Source organism: Carassius gibelio, chromosome A1, assembly GCF_023724105.1.
Source record: "Carassius gibelio isolate Cgi1373 ecotype wild population from Czech Republic chromosome A1, carGib1.2-hapl.c, whole genome shotgun sequence".
Classification (NCBI taxonomy): domain Eukaryota; kingdom Metazoa; phylum Chordata; class Actinopteri; order Cypriniformes; family Cyprinidae; genus Carassius; species Carassius gibelio.
In genome coordinates, this window is record NC_068371.1 from 10,019,934 (window position 1) to 10,047,861 (window position 27,928).

Consider the following 27,928-nt stretch of genomic DNA (forward strand, 5'->3'; position numbering starts at 1 on the left):
TTAAAAGGCTCAGAATAAAACGGTTTTCAGTGACTGATCCAAATAAAAGAGGTATGAGGATATTTGACGTTTAAGATGTCCAAAAGTCTTTTGCTGGAGTTTCAGCACCTTACACTGCAGGTCAACTCTCGAAAAGTATTATCAGTAAATGGAGAACCAAATTTCATAATAGTACACACAGCCTAGCCTACACATTTTAAACCAGTTAATAACAATAATATAACAGCGTTGAAAAGCAAGCGAAACACTAATTATGTCAACATAACTAAACCCCAAAGTAATAATATTAATAAACGCCTTCTATGATTTTCTTAATGTGTAATAATAAATTATGATTCACAGTTCTCCATCAGCATGCTGATGTTACTCCAGCCTTTTTTGAATTTGGCACTTGAGTAGATACATTAATTATTCTGCTGTTTTCATTCATTATTGATATGTCTAATGCAGACAAGGCCTATATCAGATTACATCAAGATCTTCAATGTGTTTCCAGCTGTCCCTTCCTTATCATTATCATTAACATATTGATATATTTATGTTCTTTAATGTTTTTACAATGGATGTAGTTTGTGGAATATGTTTAGAATACTATGGTGATGGCATCAATAAACCAACTGTTCACAATCACTGCACCTAAAAAACAATCAGTACAAACCCATGCTTTTTAGTTATAGTAGTCAGAATACTTTTCACAATTCTGTGGTCAGGTATTTTGATGTTTTTGAAAGAAGATTCTTATGTTCGGCAAGGCTTCATTGTGAAATATTATTACAACTTAGGAAAACTATTTTCTACTTTAATATATTTATTTAATATGTAGGCCTGTTTAATATACAATTTAATATAGTTTCAACAGAAAGCAGATGTATAGGCTAATGTTTGATTTAGAATGTTTTTTTTTTTGTGGAATTTTGATTATATTTACTGTCATTTTTATATAAATGATCTACAAAAGTAGGCTATATATATATATATATATATATATATATATATATATATATATATATATATATATATATATATATATATATATATATATATATATATATATAAATATACTTTTTTTTTTTTTTTTTTGCTAAATCTAGATGTGTGACATACGAGTTACAAGCGTAATGACAATCAGCAACTTAAACATTAATTGTGAAATGCTGGGAGCAATGACTCGGTTGTGAATCGGCTCAGTGAACGAACCGTCCAAACGGTTCGCTGAAAAGAAACGCGTTTTCCGCTCCACGCCAGTTGATGGCGCTAAGTGTCGATCGTCACACCATCAGAAAAAATAAGGAATTGCATTCTGGGATCTGAGAACAGCCATTCTCCATCTTGCTTTTTTACGGCAAAAGATAAATGGTACCATGCAGATACATGTTTAGGTTGTTATTAAACCATTTATTTTCAAATAAGAGTTTCGTCTTCAATATTGTCATGCAGTCTGGGCTGATTCCTTGAGTGTGCGTTTTTGTGGCGTGTTTGAAAGACTTTCAGGTGCTTGCACTCGTGTATCCGATGCTTTAGGGGTGTCGGGTCTTTGGTGACTGCTACTGAACTCTACCGGCGTTTGAAATGGGTCGTTCACGGAGCCGCAGCTCCTCCCGCTCCAAGCACTCAAAAAGCAGCAAGCATAATAAAAAGCGAAGCCGCTCTCGATCAAGGTCCCGGGACAAAGAGAAGAAGATGCGCTCGAAGTCCCGAGAGGCCAAAAGAAGTCGCAGGAGAGAATCGCGCTCTCGGTCCAGATCAAACACGGCCACGTCTCGTCGTGAAAAGGACAGACCCGTCACGCTGCCGGAGAAAATCGATATTTTCGGGAGGGCGTTAAGTAAGAGGAGTGCTGTAGACGAAAAACAGAAGAAAGAGGAAGAAGAGAAGAAAGTCGAAATGGAAAGACAGAGGAGAATGTGAGTAACGTTACCATCACGAACCCTGTCAGAACCCCCGAACAGTGTGAGCCACATGAGGACCCTTACAAAAAGTACTGTGGAAGTACCATAGTACTACCATCTTATTCTGGGAATTACAAATACATGCATTTCAGTACAGTAGTATTTATACAGTACTCTTTCCAGTACACGTCAAGCTACCATCAGATGCTATCAATGTAGCATCATACTGGGTTAACTTACATTATCTTTATCATTTTTGCATTTTAGGCCCTCTTCCATGTTTAAGCATAGAATACCACGGTATAACGGTGATGAATGTCAAGAAAATGGCGTTACCATATTACCATGTCCAAAATACTATCATAATGATATAATTTATATTTGGTAGTTCAGTAACTAGATTCTCAAAATCGGATTATTTATTTATTTACTTGCTTTATTATGTAAATTTATAAAGAATTACACCTTCACGCTGTCATAAAACCAATAAGCATCATGGTATTTACGAGATAGATAAAATACAAAATTATAATACCGTAGTGAGAATGATCCTCTATTGTTAAGTTACTATTCACCATTTTTATCAATATCTGTGTTGGTCTTATAAGTTGAGATGCACTGATAAGCTGAGACTGTAGTTGCCTGATTTTTCCATGCACAATAGATAAAATGTGCATTGCATTTCAAGTTTTGCACTTGCGTCATTTCATAATTGGCATGAAATACATTTTCATTTCGCAATGCTAAATGAAACAACTGTCTTTTTCTCCTTTAGTCGACAGCTGGAGATAGAGGAGCGTCTGATTGAGGAGGAGACGGCACGGCGCGTAGAGGAACTTGTAGCCAAACGCGTGGAGGAGGAACTGGAAAAGCGAAAGGATGAGATTGAAAGAGAAGTGTTGCGACGGGTGGAGGAGGCCAAGCGCATCATGGAGAAACAGTTGCTAGAGGAGCTGGAGAGACAGAGACAAGCAGAACTGGCTGCTCAGAAAGCTCGGGAGGTAAGTTGCATTTGAACAGACATCACCGAATCTCTTTTACTAATGCTGACTCAATGGGAAGGTTTTCCGGTTTTGTTAGAAATGAGCCTGTTTCACACCACATGCACATTTTGCAGGCCACATCAACAGTGTAATAGAAGTAAAGAAAATCTTCAATATAGTGATCCAGAAATCATGTTATTTTCAGTGTAGAACTGGTTTTTTTTTTGTTTTTTGCAGAACTGCTACAGGTGAGATAGTAGCCTGCTGTTGCTTAACTACATACTGCTAAATTGTGTGGTGTTAAACAGGCTTCACCCCTTTTTTTTCTCAAAATTAAAAATGAAATAGACCCCCCCTCCCCCAATTCGAACCTTCCTATTATCCTTAAATTTCCTGTTTCACTCTAGACAGTTTTCTTAACAAAACAGTTCATGCAAAACTCCTTCGAGTTCCATGAGCCTTTGTTGCTATTCGCCTGAACTTCACTGTCCCTCTCAGTTGCTTGCGGTTAGAAGTGATGAAAGTTGTTCACGCTTCTGTTCCTCCTATACACCATTTGAGCTGACTGCTCCTCAGACGGCACTTCACTGTGTGGCTTTTTTCTGAGAGTGAGATGTCAGTAGAGATGTACCCAGAACACAGGTCAGTGGTTTGAAAGAACCTCCCTTGCTGTTTGGTGGTATATTGTTCAGTTAAAAAAAAAAAAAGAACGTATTCCCAATTTGACCATGACTCTTATAGGAAATGGTTCTTGGTGACTGAAGAACAAGTTTACTGTAGGTTGAGCCGTGTCTGGTGAGCTGAACGTATCTTCATTATCTACTCATTTGCGTGTTTGTTCAAGTTGTGCAAGTTATTTTTGGGAATAATTATGTTGTTTGTCACTACAATTCAACTGAAGCTGTTTGCCTTCGCAGGAGGAAGAGAAATCAAAGCGTGAAGAACTGGAAAAGATTCTGGTGGAGAACAATCGCAAGATAGCCGACGCTCAAGCTAAACTGGTATGTGTTGTTCAAAGCAAGATTCAACTCTAATCATAGCCTTATGTTTTATTCTATAGAAAACATTTGAGTTAGGTGCTGTAGTATTAGCAGTGCAACTGAGGAAAAGCTAACGGACTCCTGAAATTCCTGCATTGTTAAAGTATTACTAACCTACACTTGAGTTACAGTTGTCAGTAACATTTTTAAGTTATTAATACAGTTTCTGTTTTAAATAAACACCGTTCTTTGGAACACTTTATTCATCAAAGAATCACAGTTTCCACCAAAAATAATCAGCACAACTGTTCTTGAGCACCTAATCAGCATCTGAGAATGATTAATGAAAGATTATGTGACACTGACGACTGGAGTAGCAGTTAAAAACTGAGCTTTGCCAGCAAAAAAATAAATTACATTTTAAAATGTTAAAATGGGTATTTTTTAAATTGGAGTAAAATTGCACAGTATAGCCGTTTTTATTTTTTGACCAAATAAATGCCACCTTAATGAGCATAAGAAACTTCTTTCAAAAACATAATATCTTCTTTCAGATCAGATCTTTTGACTGATTATTTATGTAATTGAATTCAAGGGAATAGGAGCCATTATGTTTGACATTTACAATCAAACCTTAGCCTATATGTTTTTCCTTTCAATATGTGAGTGTGTGTGTCATTGAAACGCAAATTTAGCTGCAGCCAAGTGACTTAGTGCGACCCACCTTGTTCCATTCTGTGACCCATTGTACAACATTGTGCTTCTGTTCAGCATTGTACAAATAAAAAAAAATATTACTATTATATATATATTACTAATATAGTCTTGAATTGTTTGGATTTTATTTATTTTTTCTTTGTTGTTGTTGTTAAAATATTTTTTTATTCATAAAGTTACTATATATGGTTTGACTACAAAAAGTGTATTACATGAGCTTGGGCTGGGTTTTGACCCAAACTTCACGATTCGATTCTCATTTACAAGCTTTCTTGGATTCAATATTGATTATTTTGGCGATATATCAAGTATTGTACTTACCAGATTTTCTCAAGGGAAAAAAAAGTCTAATTTGGTCAGAGTCATTTGGTTCTACATTATTATAATACTGAATGTTTAAACTGTCTAATTTGTAAGCTATAGTATACAACTGTTAAAATTATACAATTAAGTTTTTAAAATAAAAAGTTACAGTTACTTAATATTATTTCATATTCATATTTTTTAAGTTATAAAAATTTAAATGGTGGCTGTCATAAATATGGATTTATTTGAATATAAATTAAACATAAGAACAGTATAAAATTATAATGAATGTGTTATATGGTGCAAATATTTGACAAAATACCCCTCTCTAAAGTGTATTTTTCTGGTTAACGAGTTTATGGTCACCGATTATGTTTGTTTCTGAGGTAAAAGTGACATTGGCATTGTTTACAAGACTTGATTTGTTTACATGTTACTATCTAGATCCTAATAAAGTCCACTTTTTCGGTTCTGCAGGCAGAGGACCAACTACGAATAGTTGAAGAGCAGAGGAAAATACATGAGGAGCGTATGAAGCTGGAACAAGAGCGACAGAAACAACAGAAAGAAGAACAGAAGATCATTTTGGGGAAAGGGAAGTCGAGGCCTAAACTGTCTTTCTCTTTAAAGGCATCTGAGTGATGAAAACAATGTGGCCAGGATTACTCCAGACTTTCTCCAGACCACTTCTCCATGTGAGGCATTTGATCTGCAACACAAGTTGTTCTTCGTAGGTCTCATGTGGTGTGTTTCAAATTCTAAGAACAATGGGAACAATCAGTTTGTCAAATACCCTTCAGTCTTTTTTCCTCTTTCACCTGTCTGTTTTGTATTACTGACTCTTGTATAGATAACCACCACTCGTCCTCCAGGTAATCTCTGCAAACTCATTTGGCGAATAGTACGAGTAGGGTTAAAAAAAATGTCTGGGCTGACCTGCTCATCCAAATATACGTCACGGTTTTAAGTTTCAATAATTCAAGACCTCAACAGATTCTCCTAGCTGATTTGATTGAAGTATTTTTTTTAAGTAAGTTTATTCATAGTATAAAGTAATTCGAATGAAAGTTTGACTGGGAAATAGCTTGAAGTCCATCATATTTGAATAGCACAGAACTAGGCCAGAGTTAAATGGTAATCAGTCCGACCAAGAAGTTTCATAAAACAAGAGTAAACTCCTTTTATCATTTTTTACTTCCACATTAATAATTGTACATTCAAGACTTGATGCTGTAATAAAGGGTACCTGGTTGTTGCATGTCAGTGAGCTGTGCATATGTTAGTGATGAGATAGTTTTAGAAGTGATGGAGTGAAAGGTTGCTGATTGGCCAGAATTTGTGTTTGTGGTTTAATATTTGACCCACTTATCAAGGATATGTCAAGAATCTCCAATAAATCCATGAAAACGTCTTGTTTCTGATATTTCTTGCATATTAGTATTAACTAATAGGCCTAAAAATGCATTCGAGACTGTCACAAAAGCTAGTAGTAAGAGCCTGGAAGTCATGGGACCAACAATACTAAGTTGGTTAACATTTTGACGTCAGGATGTAACCATCACCGATGTTTTCAAATCACAGCCTAATTAATAGTTTGTTTGACACTTCTGTGACTTGGGCACAAGCTCAAGGCGCAAATACACAACTGATTCACGCTTGAGCGCAGACCAGACCATGGAGGTGCAAACTCATCACACCTAACGCCCATCCACATCCAATTATCTCTTACCTTTACGTTTTCTTTTTAATTAGTGTATAAACATGCAAAGGACAATTAAACAAAAGTTGCCTGAGCCATCTAACACTTTGATTTATGTTTTGTTATACCTAATCTTAAAGGTACAGGAGAGTGGGTACGGTTGCAACACTATTTGCATTTCCTTTAGTTTCTCAGAGACTTTGTATTAGAAAACCAAAATTGTAAAACAATAAAGGCACATCTGTCACTAATGTAACGTGTACATATATAAATATATGTACAATTTATTAATGAATAGTCAAGGTCAAACAGTGCATCTAACCCCATAAGAGGGAAGGGTTGCAACAGTCCACAGTAATTAGAATAATTTCTTTGAAATGTTGTGATTTCTTTATTTGTGCACAGACAGGGTCTTCAAGTTAAGTTCATAAGTTAAATGGGCTGTTTAAAAACAAAGAATTTTTTTTTTTTTTTTTAAGAAACAACCATGTTATAGTTATTACAATAGATCTGAACTAGAAAACATTAAAGGCACTGCAATGTAATAACCTACTTCTCTAGAACTTCTGTGAAAGTCTACTGAACATCGCCACTAGGACTCTACCCCTTCCTGAATGCGTGCTCCACCAGAGTCATTCAGACCAATTACTGGAGCTCCCACCATCATCGCCTGGTCCATGACCTGCGAATCCAATTGCAAAATTTTGAAAGAAATCTTACTGTTTGACAGCATTATGCCTGTGATTTAAACAAAACGACTTTAGTCCGGTCCAAAAAACACTCAGCAACCAACCTCACCTTGCAGATCTTCTGAGCGTGAGCTCCTGATAAACTGCCTCCAAACACTGTGAAGTCCTGAGAAAAAGCAGAGCATTTCACTCGACAAAGCCTAACTAAGATATTAAAATAAAATATTTAATAACCTCAAACCGACATTCGAAAGCTAAAAAAAAAACATACCTGGCTGAAAACATACACCAGTCTGCCATTGATCCGTCCCTGTCCGGTCACTACACTGTCTCCTGGGTACTGAACACACAGGTGCGTGTAAAACACTTGTAAGTTTACAAATTAGTGACTGATTGGGCCCCACTCTGTAAGTTCGCCCCCTAGTGGACCCCAGTCTCCTGGTTAAGTATTACTTTGAAAATATTTGCTTAACAAGATGGTTTTTTTTATGTTTGAAACTCTCTTTGTCCTTTTCATAGATGGATCTATAAGATGCAATGGGCTCGTTGCACAAGATGGCGCCCTTTAACTTGCCGTAACTGTGATTTTTTCTTTTTTTGTAATCACAGTTGGAATCTCGCAATCACGTTAATTACGACATGGCGTGAACGCATGTTATGTGCAGTATGAATATCATCACTGTAGCTTTTCCCTGATTTAAGAAAGCCGTTCAACTGCCCCTCATAGCAGCCCTAGTAATATAATTTCGAAAAATAAGCTTTTTTTTTATTTTCTTTTTTTTTTCAAAACAGCAAACAGAAGACGAAAGAACCCACGCCCATGTGAGTTATACAGATTTTTACACGACTAAACGGATTAATCTCGTGGGAAATGCCTTTACTACAAGCTTCCATACGGGTTTGGATTAAAATAAAAGATTAACGTTAGTTTTGTGATTTGTGTATGTGTATAAACTTCTCAATTGACTTTGTAAAGAAAACATGCTCGAATATCTCTAAAGAGTGGTTAAAAATCTTAATTTACTCATACTGAGCTTTTAGATTTACTGACAGTTAACGGGACGAACTGGTCATTTATTTTGGCATAATATATATTGTTTTAAATGAAGTTAACTGAGGTCACCCAGTGGGTTTCGGTCTCCCGGTTGAAAACCACTGAACGAATTTAGACGCGCTTTGCACCTGAGGTAAACTCAAGTGGTAATCTAATGTTTAATACAGGCGTACGTACCGTTTTTAGACTCCAGTTTAGTCTCCTTAAATTCGACTTGCTGTCACTCATTTTGCATCATCCAATCGAGCGTAACGTGGGCGGGGTCTAACCGCAACTCTGGGTTGTCCGAAAGTCTCTGAGCACGTCTTGAGGGCACTCCAAGACTGGCAGAGTTGAATGCAAAGACGAAGAACAGGAGAAGCACTGATACTGCCTTTAGATTAGACCTCAGTAACATCCGAATTTCAGAGCTCTGCTGCCACTCCACGGAACCGTTTTCTCTGCATTCAGAAGAATGTTCACGGGCGCTGTTTCCCAGAGGATGCATATTAAGACATTTTAATATCTAAAAACCTGATGGATTATCACACGCGTTTTTTTTTTTAAATTTGCCCTGTAGAGTGCCAGTTTCAAAGAAGCAGTTATTTTGAGAAGTCTTAGCAAATAGTTTTTTTTTTTTTTTTTTTTTTTTTTATCGTTTCGAGATAAAAACGCGTTTCCAGCAGATGAAAGCAACCTACACCATCGGATACCTCTCGTATCAGTGCCTGTTGTTATGATCAAACCCGAACTGGTGAACTGTTTTTGAATCGCAATGGATACAACTGTATGGAGTTTTATATTTGGTATTTTTGTGGTTGCTTGTCGAGTAAAACTGACTCGATCAGCAGTTTTAGAATCAATATATTGGAATACTTCGAACACCAAGTAAGTAGACTACATCAAAAAAAGACTCAGTTGTATGGCAAGCAGCTTTAACATGTATTATTCTATTTATTCTGTTAACTATTTTATTATTGTTGGTTTATTATTATTATTATTGTTAGCCTAAGTAACCTAATCTCTATATAGTCTAGTGAATATTTATTCCAAATAAATCAGTCACTTGTAATTAATTGAATAGCCTACTTTAATATTAATTTATTCTCAATAGTGACACTTAACTGTTACCTTGCAACTGATTTTTTTTTTCCAAATGTTTGCAATTAAATGGCGATCTGTGGTTCATAGTAACTGTTAGTTATTGTACCTTAATAATAGCCTTTTCTGCACTATAGTGTTGCACTAGTTATTTCTTGTCATATGCAATGACTAGTTATAATGGCTTAATTATCATGCAGAAATGTACTAGTAAACTAGTAAAAACTGGAATACACACTTGTCGAATAAGAAACAAGTTATATAACTCATAAATAAGTTATAATCCTTAACAGATAGTTACCAATCGTTAAGTTGATATTTATATCATATAAATCAAAGGCAAAAATATGTATTAGGACTTGAAATAAAACAATATGCTGATTAATAGGAAAGATCCTATAATGTAACATAATTTTTCTTATCTGCAAAGTACCACTACACCTTGAGCCCCAAAAAAGGTACTTGAGGGTTCTAAACGTGTAGTATAGAACCATTGAAGAACATTTTTGTGTGAATCTGCAATTTCACTTTCTTTTACAGCTTTAATTTGCTGATTTCTCTATTGATTTTTAGTACCCTGTCATAGTCATTTAAACACAATACAGCTCACTAAACATATTCGTAATCCATGGCACTTTGCAGGAGGACCACCCACTTTTTCAGACTGCAGGGTTTTAGTTACAATGATGCTTTATTGGCAACAACATTGAGATGCATGTACTTTCATTTGCAGAATATAAACAGAGTATAAACTTTTTCAAAAACAAACTTCCACCTTATAGACATTCCCACTATTTGTAAACGATACTATATACACTTTTAGCAATTAGGTAAATGCAACATTTTGTAGAAATTATAAGGTTGACTAGTCTTGCAAAATCAATGTACCCTTGTATTTCCAGGGGAAAAGCTTCGGAATAAATCTACACTTAGAGCAATCAAATTTGTGGAGCCCTTACATCATGGTTAATATCGTGTAAGAGTGCTGAGCCACAGCCTAAATTTAGGACTGATTATAAGATGAAAAATGTAAAATTGAAGAGTGGATTACAGCCTCTCCGACTGCCATAGAGAGATCTGTTGCCTGAGCTCATTTTTTCCACTGTGAAGTGCATCTCCAAGGTCTTATGACAATTATGCATCTGTTCCTCACCATATCTATCTGCATCGGGACAAATAGTTTCATGCTTAAAGAAAGGGAAATGCAATTAACAAGGGTAAAACATTCCGGGACTGAAACACCCAACCTGGTGTTTACTCAACTGCCAAAGTAGTACACACTCTCTTCCTGCCATAGGGTGGTCTTGCCATTAGTCAACTTGCATAAAAAACATGTTTGGATGTTATTTACTTTAATATTTGTGAATACATCAAGCATTTTTACTAAGATTTCACAATTTGCTCAACAACCCGGCCACTCAAGTGAAGCTGGTTGCCCTGGTAGCTGTTTCTTCACAGTGGTGAACCTGTATTCAAATAGATCAGTTTTGTTTAGATGCAGGATAACGTTCTTTTAAGATGCTAAGCTGTGGTGTAGCCCAGCTTTGCTGCAGGTTGTAATCGGTTTTCATGAGTTCCAGTAGCTCAGTGGGTCATCTTTGTCACGGAGCTTTGGAGACAAAAGGTGCGCTGGGATGAAGGCACAGTTCAACCCCCATCCCGGTTTGAGCCACACAGAAGTTGGTACTGCAGGGGGCGGAGGAGGGGCACTAAAGCTTCCTGTCTTCTCAGGACCCACAGCAGAACCTCGAGGGTCCCTTTCTTTCAAGCTCTTAATGACTTTATGAGGATGGAAGGTAGTCTTAGAAAGTGACTCTTTTCTTCTGCCTTATGGTGTTTAGGGAAGCACAGGAGAGAATGAGACCATGTCTAATTTAGTCATGGCAGATTTAGAATAAAAAGGACAAATCCAGTGCACACAATGGCCTGTTTGCAATGGAATTTTATGTGTTTAATGAAAAATTAGCTTAATCTGAGAATCTGCAAATAATTGAAAGGTCAATATAAAAACCCAACTGAACATTGTAATAAGCACTATGGTGAGGTTGTAAAAAACACGGAGGGCAGCGAAAGGACTGCCAGCAAACAGTCAGGAGTGAACGATTGTTAACTGTGCAAATGCATTACTGGGTAGAGAAGTATGTAACAGGAAAAGAAATCAGGAAGACTCCAAAGTTGTAGACATAAGTCAAAAAATGTGTAAGTAAGCCAAGGTCCCAAATGCTTTATATCCATTTGCATTCTGCTTCAAGACAGAACTCTGAAAATTAGCCAAAGGAAATTGCTTGTCTCAATCCATTTCAGTCGGATGCTTGTTTTATAACAAATGGAGGGTGGCGGCCATGAATCAAAGATATTAAAAAGAAAAAGTGAAAGTCATTGTTTGGACCCCACTGTTAATTTATTTCAAAATACCATTTGTTTTTGGGTGAACTATCCCCATCTAGCAGAACTGATCCTTAAAAAATATTAATAAAGCCAATTACCAGTTGGTTAACCATGAAATGCAGATATTTTATAGTTTTGCTTTGAGGATAAATTTATAAGACATCCAAACATGCATTTTAAATAAATGTCTAATTAATAAACCATGGAGAATCCGTTGATTATTATGCATGCTAATCAGTATTTTTGGTTTATTTATTTTTTCTGTAACTTTGTATTTAACATCACCTTGTTCCTAACAGGTTTGTCCCTGGAAAGGGTGTAGTGCTATACCCTCAGATCGGAGACAAAATGGACATTGTGTGTCCAAGAATCAAGCCAGGCTCTACTGAGCAGACGAACATTGAATACTTCCGGGTCTATCTTGTTCCCAAAGAACAACTTGAGACCTGTCGAGTAACTAAGAGCGACATGTTACTGCTCAACTGTGACAAGCCGGACCAGGACGTAAAGTTTACCTTCAAGTTTCAAGAGTTCAGCCCCAACCTGTGGGGCCTGGAGTTCTTCAAAGGGAAGGACTATCACATCATCTGTAAGTTTATTGCCATTCTTACTCAAGAATTTACTTCGGGTGCTGATTCATGATCATTTTTCACCTTCGTTGCCAGCTGTAAGACTGTGTAGAAGGAGCCAAATGCAGAACTGATCGCACCCGTGGGAATTTCAGCCTCCGGCATTGTCTCCCAAGATATCTTTTCCTTGTTTTTGTCTGGGAAGTTTACTGACTAGCGTAGCGCTCCAAAAATAGTTAACAAATCAAGTTTATAGTTAACGGAATATGTTAAATCCATTGGCTTTACCACACAAGATGTCTTTGTTATAAACATGAATACATTTATGTTCATTAATTATAATATTGTTTAGCTTGCACACTTCATTTTTTATTATTATTATTTTTTTATGTATAGTTTTTCCCAGGCCTATTTTTGTCTTCTTTCCCTACGGGGAAGGAGACGTCTCAAGTCTTCAGTGTTCTCTGGGAAGGAAGACTTGTTGATGGCCCCTTTACATGGATGTCATTAGTATCATCTCGACCTCTTTGAAAAAAAGGGGTTATCATTCAGTTTAACACGTTCTGATCTCAGCCCCTTTTCGGTTGGCACATTCCTTAATGGCCATTTACGTGATTTGAGATTTACACGCTCCAAATCCCTCAATCCTTTGCTAGTATGAGACGGATCAGTTTGATGTGATTTTTCAAGGCAGCTTGGCCTGCAGCCCGAGGGACACGGATATCTGACCTAACTGATTCTAAAGAGACTTGTGTGTGTGTGTGCACCTTGTGTGCATGCAAATGTCAGAACATGTAAATGTAACTGTGATCTGTGTGAGAGCTGACAGAACGAGAGGAAGAGAACCTTTTTTAGGCATGTTGGAAAGATTTCTTTGTTGCGAGGAAAAAAATGCTTTATTATAAAAAATGCTTTATTCAGCAAGGATGCATTTAATCGATTGATTTATAGACTTAAAATAATAATTATTATAAATTAAAATTGTTTCACAAGATTTCGGTTTCAAATAAATGCTATTAATATGGATTTCACAATTTCACAATCACAGTATACACACATTTTTTTTCAGGTTTCTACATTGATAAAAATAAGAAATGTTTCTTTTCCATATTAGAATGGTTTCTGGAGGATCATGGAACACTGAAGACTGGAGTAATCATGCTGAAAATTCATAAAAAAAGTATATCATTAAAAAATAGCAAAAAAATGTACTACTTTAGACTTTTGAATGGGATAGTGTATGTGCATGCTCAAGAACAAGGAACTAGATACTATTATTTTCCAATCAATTTTCACTTTCTGTGGAGACATTCAAGTTTCACAACAATGGCTTTTACAGCAAGTTAAGAAAAATACATGTACTTCATGTGGAAACATCTAAAGTAATTGTTAAATAGGCATTTGTTCATAAAGCATAAATAGTATTTTATGTCGCCACGTCTCACAGTGTAAATTTAACTGGAGCAAAGGATAAGGAAGAGTGATACTATATTTAAAAAAATAGTTGGATTTAATTGCGTTTATATGTTTGTGACACAATGTATATCATTCAAATTTATGAGAAGTCATTAAATATATGTGCAGTCAGTATATGACATCATCATGTCCTGCTGCACTTCCCAACAAATAATTAGCATTTCTTCTAGACATACTGACAGATAGTATGTTTTTATGTGGATATGTGGTTAAAATATGATAGCTAGGATAGTTAGATCTCCTAATGTCTTCAAAAATCTCAAATTATCCTACTGAAAACATAACATCTGCTTGGACACTTGTTTTATTGCATGTGCGCAACTTCAATTTTCCTACTCCACTTTGTTGCTCGGTCTCTGGCTTCGTGACTGGCTGCGCTGCGCTGGCCTGAGGCGCTGAATGTGCTTGTTGTGGTTAGGAATGAGCGGGCTTCATTCAAGCCGAAGAGTCGGGTCACATCTAGAGCAGCCGCTGCAGATGAATGTGGGAACGGTTGTTGGGAAATGGTACATGTTGGGTAAAAGCTCTCTTTCTCTCTTTCTCCCCCTCTGTTTTTCTCTCGTTGGGTCTTTGGTTGGCTTTCTCTGCCCACCCCCCATTCTCTTGCCCTTTCACTCGCTGGTCACTCGGTTCTTTCTGTGCCCTAAGCAGTTTGGAGGGGAAGTCCATTTGTTCGTGTGGGATTGGTCTTAATCCTCGCAGTGAAAGAGAGATTATGGCCCAATGGAATTCTTTAGCTACGCTATCAGAGGACACAGCATGGGAGTGCAGGCACAATGGCGTTTAAATCGTTCGACCAAGCCTCTCCACAAGCCATGGATTGATGGCCAGAACAAATACTTGATATTCTACGATAATGATGTAAAAAGGCTTTGGTAATATGCATAGATTCTGTAAAGTTCAAACCCGTGTGATTACAGTGGTGCTATTACTCACAGTATGAGGGTTTTCTCAATTAGCGCGCACAAGAGCACGTGTGCACATCTCGTAAGGATTTACTGGCAAACAAACGCAAGCTTTTAAGAGGCTTTGGCATGCTGCAAAACTCTTGATTTTCGCATTGTGAGAGCAGCTGAACCTTCACCTTCTGCATACATCTGCACAGTGACCGATGGACACATGACGCAAATGTCCGCAAGGAACACTTAAAAGGTTTTAAAGCACCTGTGAGGATGCACGCGGAAAGCTGACCGGGTCATAAACTAGCTCACTTAGTGCTGCTAAACCTTATATAGGCCAAATACATTCACAGGACTGGAAGAGAAATGGGCCTCGAGAGTAAAAAATAATTTGGTGGCATGTCGAAGGTTTAAGACGGATGATGGGCTTTAAATATTTAACATAACAAATGTAGACTACTACATGTTGTGCAGGGGGGAATAATTTATGTTGCATTATAAAACCTAAATTAAATATTCCTATTTTTATTTAATATTGATTTGACATTCATTTCATAATTTTTATTCTGTATGGTCATTGCTGTAATGTATGTGGTTAGTTTGACTTTTAAGATTTGTTTTCCATTTAAAGGGATACTTAAACCCAAAATTAAAATTTTGTTATTAATCACTTACCCCCATGTCGTTCCAAACTCGTAAAAGCTTTGTTCGTCTTCGGAACACAATTTAAGATGTTTTGGATGAATGCCGGGAGGCTGTCCCATAGACTACCTAGTAAGTAACACTGTCAAAGTCCAGAAAAGTATGAAGGACGTCATCAGAATAGTCCATCTGCCATCAGTGGTTCAGTGGGACAGTCACAAGCCTCCCAGATTTCATCCAAAATATCTTAAATTGTGTTCCGAAGACGAAGGAAGCTTTTACTGGTTTAGAACGATGTTGGGGTGAGTGATTAATGAGAAAATGTTCATTTTGGGGTGGAGTATCCTTTTAATTCTCATTATTCTAAAAGTTTATTTGATTCACATTATTTCATAGTAGTCAGCATAATGTTGATGCCAAATAAACTGTATTTGCTGTATTACTAAAGCAGCGAATAATGTTTAAATATCTTTGAAATTCTTTTAATCAATTTTTATAATAATTGTCACATTCTAGAAATGAAAAGAAGATTTTGCATTATTATCCTAATGAAAACTAGCCTGGTAATACCAGACTCTGCTACTTCACTTTGCTTCGTAGACAGAGTCTGGAATGGCATAATAGAGAAGTGTTTTCTCTCTCGTTAGGGGGCGCTTGTCTGAAGTTTAAAATCATTGGTTACCCGTAGCCAATCACATACGTTTAGTTATGACGTATGTTATGCCCCTGTACAGCCGCATCGAATCACAGACATCATGCATCGAACTCAAATCTATGATTGAACTTCCACTGTAAACCTGTTGTTAACACATGATGATGCGAGCGAAATACTGGAGTGAACATGGCTGTAAACGACTTTTGCAGTTAGAAAAAGAGTTGAATGTTCTCCATAACAGAGCGATTTGCATCCCGTGTCTCGTTTCCCATTTCCGCGGTCATTTCGGTTTTCGATTTCTCTAACCTACAATGTAAAACTCGGCGCTAAGCATCTACGTCACGGCTTTCAGCCCGCCCTCTGTTCGTTGATTGGCCCGGCTGTTTCCAGACCGGTGGCAAACAGAATGCTCTGACGCTGTATCAGACTGAGTACAGAAGCGAAATGAAATGAAAACAGAAGGAAATACGCTTAATTGCCATGAAAGTCATAATGGTAAAATGTATTTAATTTCTACTTTACTTTCAATAAGAAAAATATCATCGATGTTCTTGACTGGTTTTGTGAGTTTTTTTTTTTGTTTTTTTTTGTGAACAAAATTATAACAATGCCTATTTAATTTTTTATTCTTCCCTCTTTCAGCCACATCTAACAGCACTTTTGAAGGTCTGGACAACCACGATGGTGGTGTTTGCAAGACCAAGTCCATGAAGCTGATCCTGAAATTTGGACAGAGTGAGTAGCACCCATTCCTACACCTGCACCGATGAAGATCACTGCTTCCATAACAGTCTTTCATGTCACTGGTCTTGTAGTGGCTGTCCACGCTAGTGTGCCTCAGCGTGTAATTGAAATATCATGTGAGTTTGTTTCCCGTGGCTATGCCAGCTGTCCCTTCTTTGGGCTTGTGGGGAGATACTTGCAGCTTTACGCCAATTCATTAAATTCTCTCTCAAAACCTGGGGCATAACACCCAGAAGCCAAAAAGATGTAAGGGTGGTCCGGTATTATCTTTAGATCAGTTTTTCAGTTCGCTGAACATTTTGTGATGCTTTGCTCCACTGGTCATTTTAGTTGCGGCCTGTTAATATTTACTTCTCTGTTGCGTTTGCAGGTCCTACAGATTCATTCTCAGCAAAAAATCATCCAACACGATATCCTCCAAAAAACCCTGAAAATAAGGACCAAAACACCTTCAGCACAGAAAAAGATATGGTCAGCAGAGTTGGTAAGCACTGGGTATATGTCACTAAATGTCATAAATAATAAAATGATAATTAAATTAATTATTATTAAATTATTAAATATTATTTTTAATGCACTAGATAATATTTTTACATTATAATATACGATATTGGAGCATAAATTGCAATAATGATAATTAATAAATTATTACAATAGATTATAAATAAATATAAATAATGAGGATTAATGTTACAATGTAAAATGTAACGTATCTGTACACTTTGAAACCTTTTTTTTGTATTAGAATAGATGACAGATATTACAATTTTGGGGGGATAATAATATACATTAGGTATATTATGTAATATATATTTCAAGTAAAAGTAACATTTTTGGACTTGCATATTCTTGTTTTCATGACTTTAAATGATTTACACTTAAAGAGCTGGATATTTTACTTTGACATTGGGTTTTAATCCAACAAAGAATAAAAAACGGGTCATAAACTCCCTATTCTTTTCTCATTCCCCAGACCCTATGCAGAATGGTGAGGCCGGAGGCGAGAGCGGAGAGACTGTAGGATCTAGTGGATCCGAAGTAGCCCTGTTTGCTGGTATTGCATCCGGTGCAGTCATCTTCATCATCATCATCATTGCTCTGGTAGCGCTGCTGAATCGTCGCCATCAGAAACACTCAGCGCAGTGCTCCGCCCAACTGCCATTAAACACGCTGCCCAAGCGCGGAAGTGCTGCCAGTGGAGGCAGCAACAATAACAGCTCGGAGCCGAGTGACATCATCTTTCCACTGCGGACCTCAGGAAGCATGTACTGTCCGCACTATGAAAAGGTCAGTGGAGACTACGGGCACCCTGTCTACATCGTCCAAGAAATGCCGCCACAAAATCCAGCAAACATTTACTACAAAGTTTGACAGAGAATGGACAACAATCAATGGACATCAGCATTTTTGATGCCTCTCAGACACTCAGCTGCTTGCTACCGTTGGTTTAGCCATAAAACTGGGTGCTAGAATGGCTGAAGTGCTGTCTAATTCAGAAAAACTCCTTCTTTGTTGAGACATGATTCTGGATTAGATAATGGTGCACATGGGAATGTGCTTTTCTGTTTATAAATTACCATGGAAACTTTCAAAGCTTAGAACAATCTTACATGCTGAATAAACATCTCCTGTGAAGGAACTGAGAACAACTGATTCTGTTACGGAAATACAAGACTTTGTTTTTTTAATTTATTGTTTTTTTTTTTTTTAGGCTTATTTTCACGTTTCAAAACTCCCAGTTGAACGTTCATGCACGAGAAGAGGCCTTCATTCCTGTACTTTGCGATTCTTCAGTGTATTTCAATAGCTGATAATGGCTGTTTGCGTCTCAAAGCTGGCCTGATGGATGCATATTACACATCAGTTCAGACATTTGTAGCCCTTATGCTGTTGACGTGCAAGCCAGTGTGGTCCAAAAACGCATGTGGTTCTTTTATCCCCATTTGCTTAGAACTTTTCAAACATTTATTCAAACAGCAAACAAACAAAACTAAAGATCAACATACAGAAAGATCCTTTGTTGACTTGGTAATGTAAATACAATAGCCAAGCATTTAAATGATGCTTTAAGTTATGCTTTGTATGAATCTGAACAGTGCTTGTCCGTTACATTTCATCATTGAATGTTCAGTTGATTTTGTTCAGATACTCCAGGAGTTTACTTCAGCAAACCAGAAGCCACATGTTGGATATAATGAACATTCTTTTGAAATCTTCCATTCGTTTAACATGTTCGTTGATTCTAGTTGTTCTATACAATTTCATATTCCAGATGGCTTACAGTGTTGAATGAAATTATTCGCCATAGTCACTTGTGCTGCTCTTTTTTTTAACGAATGAATGAAAAGTTCACAAAATTGCTTTCTATTGTTCAAATAAAATAAGTGGCCTCAAGAAGTGTCAAAACACATATCTTGACTCAATATCTGAAAATAGCGCTGTAGTGGATAGATTAGATAGATAGATATTCTTCATTTTACATTTTAGGTGATATGTGAATGGTTTAAAGTCGAGCGAGATTTACCCTCATATACTTCAATAGCCAGCTTCGGACCAATAATCAGAAACAAGACTGTCCACTTAGGTTCTTCATGTCCCTTGCGACCACATCGGAAGCACATACCATTTGGTTTCATTTCCATATGACGTACTGGGTCACAGGATCTCAGCCCTCTCCCATGGTGGGGAGTGTAGTGTGATGCATTTCAAAAGAAGCACTCACACCTCATGAGCTCAGACACGCTTTACCGTCTCACACAATCCCGGCTACACACACATGTTCTCACACTAGTTTGCGCTTTTTCTTACAGACTCAGATAAGGACCTCTAACCTTCAACAGCACATTATTTGCGGCCCTTCCTCTCCCCTCCAACGTTACAGACCGTATATTCCACCCAGAATGCTTAGCATGGGTAGAGCGGAGCAGGAAACGGTGTGTTTTTGTTATGGAGGACAGAACAATGGGGTGGTAAATCTACAGGTCAAGCCAGCTGCCTGTCACAGTCGGCCAAAAGAAACACTTCTGTCATAAAAACCTGCATCCTGGAATCTACTCATTTCTGATGTACTTTTGCGAAAGTAAAATATACTTTTATTATCTTCACAATCATCGAAACCCAAACTCACTGTCTTATACCCAGGATTTTGAATATGCTAACAACATCTAGAAGTTGATCAGAAGATCCATATTTGTTTTTTTCTGATAGAGTTTGTAACACTGATAAACCAAGATCATAATGGTACAATTTGATCGAATCAGCTGATGCAGCACGTTTTCAAAATGTTTTCTCATTTTAAATATCTGGGTCAAATATATAATAATATAATAATAAAATAATAATAATATAATAGAGTAAATATTCTGTGAAATAAGTTCAGGAATCAATATCGATATCATTTGCCATCACTGAATTTGTTCTGCGTGTCATTTAAATGGAAAGTTCACCCAATGTTGAAAATTCCTCATGAAACACAAATTAATATATATACAATTCGAATATATAAATAAAACCTGAGAGTTTTCTGTCACTCCATTGAAAGTCCATTCACCCAAAATGGTTACGCTTCAAAAAGTTCATAAAAAAAAAACATAAAAGTAATCCATATAAATCTAGTTTAGAAGTTTAATCTTCTAAGTTTTATGTGAGGATTTAATTGAGGTTTTTATTACACACATTCATTAATATGCAAAAATGTATGAAAGACTTGTAGGTTTGGAACAACGTGTGGTTTTTGGGTGAACTATCACTTTAATAACCCATTTCAATCAAGCACTAATTTGTAGCAACATTTCTTGACTTCATTCTGAAGAAACCGTGTGTCTCATATTCTGCCATCTGCTCTTTAACCAAAGTATGGATAACTTGAGAGTTTTTGTTCCACACTCTTTACCTAAAAACGACTGAGTGAAGTACACCATCCGCAACACACAATGCGTCATTAAATCAGAGAGAGCACAGCTTAAATCGCATATCCGGAAGAAAGCACACATCTGGACTAGAAATGACAAAAGACCTTTTCTAGTTGCCCCAAACATTTACAGCTGGTCCAGAATCAGGAACAATTACTCAGAGACCACAATGCCGTATATGCCATATTGAATAACTTTTGGAGACGTGGTTGATTGTGTGTCTTTTTGTTAATGTCTGTGAGTCAGAACTCACAGGAAATGGGAAAGTTTTGGGGAAAATCAAGATATCATCATGTGGCAGGCACATTGCCTCCCTACCAATGCATGCAGGATCAAATAAAGCGCCAATGAGGAAAATTTGGGGGTGCTGGAGGGGGAGGTAGCGGGGGAAGGGAGACACATCTGTCATGCAGGGTGAGAAAAGAAAAGGGAGGAAAAGGCCTCAAGTATGTTTTTACTCCAAAGGAGGACCATAGATCATTTCAGACCTGTCACAAAGGTTCTGTTTGAATACACTACTATACACAAGTTTGAATTCCTTAAACGACATGAGGTCGCTCAACCTGTATTAAACTAAATCGAGGTGCTCACTTAAGAAGTCTGGATATAAAATAGTATTATGTCATTTCTATGCACAGCAATGAGCTACAAAAACATGTTTGTATAGTATTTTTATCATCAGAAGAAATGGCTAATTCATAAAATGTATCATTATTCTCTTAAAAGTTTCAAACCCGTATTACTTTCTTTCTTCTGTGGAACACAAATGAAGACTGACATTTAGAATACTGTGTAGGTTTGGAAAAAATTATACACACTCACATCATTAGAAAAATCACCGTATTACCACTTTGTTTCCACTATTTCCCCATTTATGAATTACAGTTTAATATAAATTTGGTTAAACCAACAATCACTTCTTGAGTTCCTTTTTTTTTTTTGGTACACTGTCCCTTTAATTTAAACTAGTTGTATATTATCAAATATTGATCAATATCCAATATGCTAATATTTCAACAGCTAATATTGATTTGTTGCAAAAAAAAAAAAGCTCAATCTAACCATTTTGCTAGGCCAATATGAAAAGATAAACAAATTTAATATATACTAACAAGAAATAATGAGATATCAAGGCAAATTATATATAAATACATTCCCTAAGCATATTAATTTGTTTTAGGTTGAGGTAAATCGTAGCCACATTGCAGAATTCCATTTCCTCAGTGTACTGTTTTTATTTATTTAAATCATGGCTAACAAGTTAGGATCATGGAAAAAATTAGCAGAAGAAAAAAAGTGGTCACAGTTGACCTAAAAACAACAGAACAAATTAGTAAAATGTGGCTTCAATTTACATACATTTAAATAGGCAATGAATTAATTAAACATGTCGTGGGAACGAATTCTTAATTTATTGGAACATCATTTTTTTTTTTTCTGCATATCATGTGCAGGGCCCTGCAGAAACGTATCCAGACGTTTTATATGAAGTGCCGTTCCAAACGCAATATTCTGGTAATACATTGGAAGCAATAAGTTGTGAATAAATGGCATGAAAGCACAAAAGACAAAAAGCAATCACTCAGACCTGCAGACAAACTGCCTGCGGATGAAGCCTTCAAAGTTAGCCGAAATTTCAGTGTCTCTCAACGCCATATATCACCATCCTTACATTCAAGTGACAGGGAAAGTGGAGAAAAGATTAAGGGCTTGCGCACCGAGGAATGTTAAGTGTGGTTGAAGCATGTGTGCGGAGTATAGACTAGTGCACGTTCAAGGCCAAATGGTTTGGAAACAATTAAAGTAATGGAGAAGAAAAAAGAAGAACGGCTTCTCTATCGCCCCTCACCTTCCTCAGATGAGCCCCAGTGTCACACTTTGGATTGTGCCTTTATATCATTTCTCACATTATAGTGCCTAGTGTCACTGTTGGCATGCCTCGGAGCATTTTGCAACTTGGATGTTTAAGTGTGTTAAAACAGAAAAAAGTCTATTGTCTACCTTAACTATCTTAATGCACAGGGCACAGGGTTAAAAGCTTGATTAAATCTGGCCACCCTTCCGGCAAATCACGCCAATAGTCTCAAGGTAAAAAAACAAAAATAAATTGTTCTTCCTTTAAGAAGTCTTGTGCATGCAGATTATAACGCAGGATGCATCAGCACCACAACCAGTGCTAAAAACTGCAAATGCTTTTACATTTGTTCCACCACCCAGTAATAGCACACCCACATTCAGCTGAAAGGAACGCGCATTGACAGCCAGATGTGCCGTCTGTCGTTTATTTGGCTCTAGAAAGACTTTGGCCCAAGGGTGTGGAGTTCCCCTTCTGTTAAAGCTGTGATGTGACATCCCTGTCTGGAGGCCTTTTTTTACATTTTAAGTATCTGCCGCTTCATTCACGCCGTCTGTAATTTAGTCTTTGTAAAGTTAGTCAAAGCACCAAATTCAAAACGTGACTCAATGAAAGCAGTTTGAAAGAGATGCAGACATCATTCAAGGGAAACAATTAGTGGAGTTCAACCCCTCGTAGCTGAACCTTGACCTCGTAACCCATTCGGTTTTTCACAAACCAGGGATTAGAACGCCATCTGATTGCATTTTGCTACAGACCATTACAGAGAATGAGAGGCGGGAGGGGATGAATATCTAATCAGATCACCACAGAAACAATCTAACATGTGTTCCTCAATCTATCTACCTTGCAAAGGCAAGCGTCATTATCATCACTAATCAAAGTTTCTGCATGTGTACGTTGTGATACATCATTTGTGCGATGGGATTGAATGGCTTCTCAAGTCTGTACCTTATTGGAGGATGTACTTGTCTTTCTTGCATTACAGGACTAAAAAGAGGAAAACATTTCAACATAGGCTCATTGGAAAAACTCCAAAAACCTATCTACAGCTGAAATTAGTACTAGTTGCGGTATAAGACCAATGGCCGTAATTCTTTTTCCACATAAATTATGACTACTGTACAGATTATCGACCAATGAAGTCATATTTCTGTGTGGTTCCTTGTACAACACTATGTTGTGCATACTATTCTGATGATGAAATTTGTGTCACAAGCAATGTATGCAGACCCTAGTGTATGCATACAAACCGAAGTATACTTTGGCCATAACATTTCACTTTGAAAGCATTGTGAAATGTGCAAAAAGCAATATAATGTTATTTTGCATGCAATATACGTTTTTCCCTAGACGTGAACTGAAAGAGGAGTCCAAGTAGCTCATTTGACTTTGGGCTGCAAGCTAGGGATAAGTCTTTAGAACACCTTAGCAACAACCTACGAACCACCAGAATGCTCTGGAAAGCATGAAGAACAACCTGGCAAGAGAACAGAAAACGGCCAACTTCAACAGCATGGTGAGTTTTGCACAGAAAGCACTTCAGAAAATGTAAAAAAAAAAAAAACTTGATTTAATATAAACAACAAAGAGAAGGGGAAAAAAAGCCCCTAGATCAAAACTCAGTAGAAAGACTAGCTTTGTAGAGAAGTGTGAAATGTTTGCAGGAAAACAGGTGTGAGCCAAACATGCTGAGAGAGCCTTACGGCACAGCACAAACGGTCTGCCTGCCACCTTCATTTCTAACCTCGCAGCCAACTGGTTTGTCTGCTGTCACTTGCTCGGTAAATCACTCTTGCTAGAAGATTTCACACTCAGATAGAAGCAGCTCTAATTGGTAGTGTGTGTGGACAACAAAAGATGGTGACACCTTCGAACATTTGCTCTTACAACACTGGAAACCTTTTGTTTGCCACTTTCTAATTGAATTAGGGAGCCTCCTAAGGTTGTCCCATACATCTTGATGATAAAAGCTAGCATGTGGAATCCGCTATGAAAAAACATCTGGTGCAAATGATCGCCATTTTTCCAAGCGAGTATTTTACCAGTTTCCATTCAGAGCTGATGTTTCTTTGTTGTGACAGGTAAAAGGGGAAAGGACTGCTGGTCAAGCTCAGTTCTTCTCATGTATGTCATTGCAAAGCAAAATGTCACATACAATATTCAATGTCACTATATAAATATGGAATTGTCAAAACAATGAGTAAAATGAAACGGGTAATTTGCAGATAATTACAAATTGTTGAATGCAACCTCTTTAAAGCAAAGAGGAACTGCAATGGAGAAACAATAACAAGAGTGAATTTTCTAATATTGCTCACTTGCTACAAGCCAAAACTGATCATCTTTGAAGCATTTTGATACAAAAGTGGCCTCTTGAGTGAAAAATAGATCATGATGGCATTCTTCCTTAGAATTTGAATCGGATCATGGATTTATGACTATGGAGTTAACAATCATTCTAATAGCTTTCTATTGCTGAGAAATGGATCCCATCCTGAACATCTGTGCGACATTGACTCTAAATAGCTTCCACCATGCCTTTCACGTGCTCATGACTTCCCTCACCTCAGACGTCTTCGATTTCTGATTGAATACACAATATAACCTATCACTCTCCATTGTGAGCAATTCTTTGCCTAAGAATAATGTTCAATCATGTCCTTTTCAATCTTGAGGAACTGCCGCTGGCAATTCAGGAAGATGCGTGCAACATGCCAGCAGGATTTTGGATGTTTCTGCAGATTTGACAGAATCGAGAAACACAACTCAGTTCACCAGCAACCACCCCATCCTCCTTTTCTTCAAGCAAATGTGCGATTTGACACAAAAGTGCCACTCCAGTGAGCTTGAGGCCATATGGGCGCCCTGTTGTAACAAGCATGCAATTAATCCTGAATTAGTCCACCCAATCTGCCACATGCTACAGTCTGACGAAGTCTCTGTGAGCACCCTGGGAAGCGGGCTAGAGAAGAGAGGAGAGTGTGTTAACGCTACGGTACACACGCGGCTTACTGGAAACATCAGAGCATCCGTTCCACATTTGCCTGACACCAGAGTCCTCATTCCAGCTCCTACCATCTCCAGAGATTCAACACGGCAAGACACGACGATGAATAATTTAAACAAATGACAAAATCCATCCTGAGTTGGTGCACGGATGGATTACAAGGTATCAGTGGAATAAAATGGATTCGGACCATTGCGGGATTTAGCTAGTCTGGATTATAGCTTTAAAATTTAGCTTTATACTCATGATAAAAATAAATAAATAAAAGCAGCTTAGGCATTCAAAAGGAGCTTAATTGTATTGTAGGTTGTTAAATCTGGTATTAGGATCTCAGGGAATGGCTTTTGACATTCCATACTCTATAAAGATCAATGACAAGTAAGAGTGCTTAGATGACGAAAAGAAGAAATCTTAAGATTTCATACATTTGTGAAAAATAGATTGATTTAATGTCTTTAAAATTGTCAATTGATGTAAAATTATCTGAATATGCGTATGCACAAGTTAACCTTTATGTTGAAAAACGTTTCAAGGGTTTAATTTTGGTTATTTTAATTTACTTAAATGTATGTGAACCAGATTCCCTGAAACATTATCAGACCTGCTAAAAACTTAGACTGAACAACACAGTTTAATGCATTCAAGTAATATACTCTAATATAGATTTGCAAGCTTTTAAAGTCCATCAGTAAACATGAAGAACTTTTATGAACTATAACTTTCATAGTCATTTTTAAAAGTCCCCATTAAATGGCATTAGCAGACTTTTTTATTGAAAACATGACTTCTAAGTTCACCAAGAAAAGAAAGGCAGAACAGGATTTGCATTTTTTCTATTTAATTTTCTACAGGGAATTGATTAAATTGTGAAAAGTTGACTCTATATGACAGGTCATTGGAGGATGAAGGATTACAAAGACAAACATTTTTTTTTCGTTGGAATTGCATGTGCTGATGAATCATTCACAATAAAACCAGTAATGTGTACTAAGAAAGTAAATAGAGTCCATTTTGATTTCATGCAGAAAAAGTAAATCAAATATGTCAGACAGTTAATCAAACTGAGTTAAGGCTTTTAAAAGCTGTTTTAGTTTTTGTCTCTCACAATCATTATTAATCAAAGCCATTATTTAATCACGTTAATATAAGCAATAAATTGCTATTGGCTATGTCAATACTTCTCTTCACTTTCGATCCATCACCTTGTTGGCCAAAGCTTGGGAAAACATTTAAAGCCACAGTATTTTTCCAGCTTAGCCATAACCACCATCTTTACTTTGTTTAAATTCTGCAGCTTCTGTGTTTGTTTTGATAAAGCGACCACTACTGTTGTGTCTAAGGAACCCATGAATCACAGAAAACCACAGCCATGCCACATATAGCCCACTTTACATGCACATCCTACTTCAGTTTCTGAGATTCAGATTCTCATGTATCTAATTATGAATTATCACGGCTTTATTTTGGTAAGGTTTACTAGAACAGGTCCGTGAATCAAATGTTTCAACCTTCAAATCAAAGATTTCTTTTTGCTTTCTAGTTTTCTCAGTCGCTTACTTATGCTGCATGTTTCTTTGGGGCGTTTTCATATCATATCTTGCTTAAAGCCCCTGGATCCTCACCAGATCTTAGGCTTCCCTTAACTGAGGCCATCCACAAGTGCTACTAGGTCACCAAAATGTGGTGTTGTTTTTTTCACTATGTGTGTGTGTGTGTGCACCCATAGCTTTTGTCTTCCCAGACTTACCCAGAAGGTAGTGGGGCAAAGGTCGATTGCTGGCAGGGTGTGTCCTTGCAACAGTGTACTTGCATGGGTGCATTTCTGGGGCCCACTGCTGCTCAAAGATCCCCTGTTAGATTGGCCTGAGGCTGAAAAACACACAGTTAATATGTGGAGATCCAGCAGAAGTTCTGGTGCTGGTGCAACAGAGCTGACCAAGCAATAGCAAGCAGCAGAAAGCTGACGGATACGTGCTAAATGAGCAGCGGCCTAGTGGTTACTTCATAAGGTACAACACATGCACCCTGCAAATACATGCAAAAATGCAAGTGACAGCAAAAGACATGTTATTTGTGAATGAGCGTGAGAGAGAGTGAAATTAGAGAAGTGACAGAAAAAAGGAGAGAGGGGAAAATAACAGAGAGAGAAATAGAAAGCCTGGAAAATATTTTGTGTAAAAAAAAAAAAAATCCTTTTCCAGTGTGGGGGAAGGGAAGAGAGCACTCAAAGGTGACATCATGCTATGGCTGTACTACTAACTAAAATAAAGCAATAATATAGACAAAAGCTAAAAAATATACACAAAAGAGGATAAAACATAGACATGAAATGTGGCTAACTACACTGAAAATACTTGAATAATGAAAACTTTTTAATTAATC

At 37.2% G+C, this 27,928-nt stretch overlaps 2 protein-coding genes and 1 long non-coding RNA gene across 4 annotated transcripts; 2 read left to right on the top strand and 1 right to left on the bottom strand.

Annotated features, from left to right (window-relative positions):
- The first annotated feature begins 1,297 nt into the window (after positions 1–1,297).
- On the top strand, positions 1,298–6,285 carry LOC127988395 (arginine and glutamate-rich protein 1-B). Its single transcript, XM_052591178.1, has 4 exons — positions 1,298–1,904; positions 2,665–2,890; positions 3,790–3,873; positions 5,353–6,285. Exons 1-4 carry the CDS (start codon positions 1,570–1,572, stop codon positions 5,515–5,517), a joined length of 810 nt encoding a protein of 269 aa, XP_052447138.1. The 5' UTR covers positions 1,298–1,569; the 3' UTR covers positions 5,518–6,285.
- Positions 6,286–7,114: 829 nt separating this feature from the next.
- LOC127943114 (uncharacterized) lies at positions 7,115–7,667 on the bottom strand. Its single transcript, XR_008149566.1, has 3 exons — positions 7,535–7,667; positions 7,373–7,429; positions 7,115–7,256 (listed from the first exon to the last, which is right to left on the bottom strand). It is a non-coding gene; the product is annotated as an uncharacterized LOC127943114 (long non-coding RNA).
- Positions 7,668–7,980: 313 nt separating this feature from the next.
- Positions 7,981–19,196, top strand: LOC127988473 (ephrin-B2a). 2 transcript variants are annotated; one of them, XM_052591327.1, is made up of 5 exons: positions 7,981–8,085; positions 12,085–12,374; positions 16,669–16,761; positions 17,141–17,254; positions 17,744–19,196. In XM_052591327.1, coding segments are annotated over exons 1-5 (897 nt in total). In that variant the 5' UTR covers positions 7,981–8,083; the 3' UTR covers positions 18,142–19,196. The 2 variants fall into 2 exon arrangements, with proteins under 2 accessions (XP_052447287.1, XP_052447241.1); XM_052591281.1 differs by lacking the exon at positions 7,981–8,085 and adding an exon at positions 8,622–9,184.
- The last annotated feature ends 8,732 nt before the right edge of the window (positions 19,197–27,928 follow it).

What these genes read in the sequence shown, in the direction of transcription:
- LOC127988473 (XM_052591281.1), top strand. Translation starts at nt 9,072, where the DNA reads ATGGATACAACTGTATGGAGTTTTATATTTGGTATTTTTGTGGTTGCT. An exon ending in GAAGGACTATCACATCATCT is followed by an intron (nt 12,375 to 16,668) that starts GTAAGTTTATTG and finishes TCCCTCTTTCAG; the next exon opens with CCACATCTAACAGCACTTTT. An exon ending in GATCCTGAAATTTGGACAGA is followed by an intron (nt 16,762 to 17,140) that starts GTGAGTAGCACC and finishes TTGCGTTTGCAG; the next exon opens with GTCCTACAGATTCATTCTCA.
- LOC127988395 (XM_052591178.1), top strand. Translation starts at nt 1,570, where the DNA reads ATGGGTCGTTCACGGAGCCGCAGCTCCTCCCGCTCCAAGCACTCAAAA. An exon ending in ATGGAAAGACAGAGGAGAAT is followed by an intron (nt 1,905 to 2,664) that starts GTGAGTAACGTT and finishes TTTCTCCTTTAG; the next exon opens with TCGACAGCTGGAGATAGAGG. An exon ending in CCGACGCTCAAGCTAAACTG is followed by an intron (nt 3,874 to 5,352) that starts GTATGTGTTGTT and finishes TCGGTTCTGCAG; the next exon opens with GCAGAGGACCAACTACGAAT.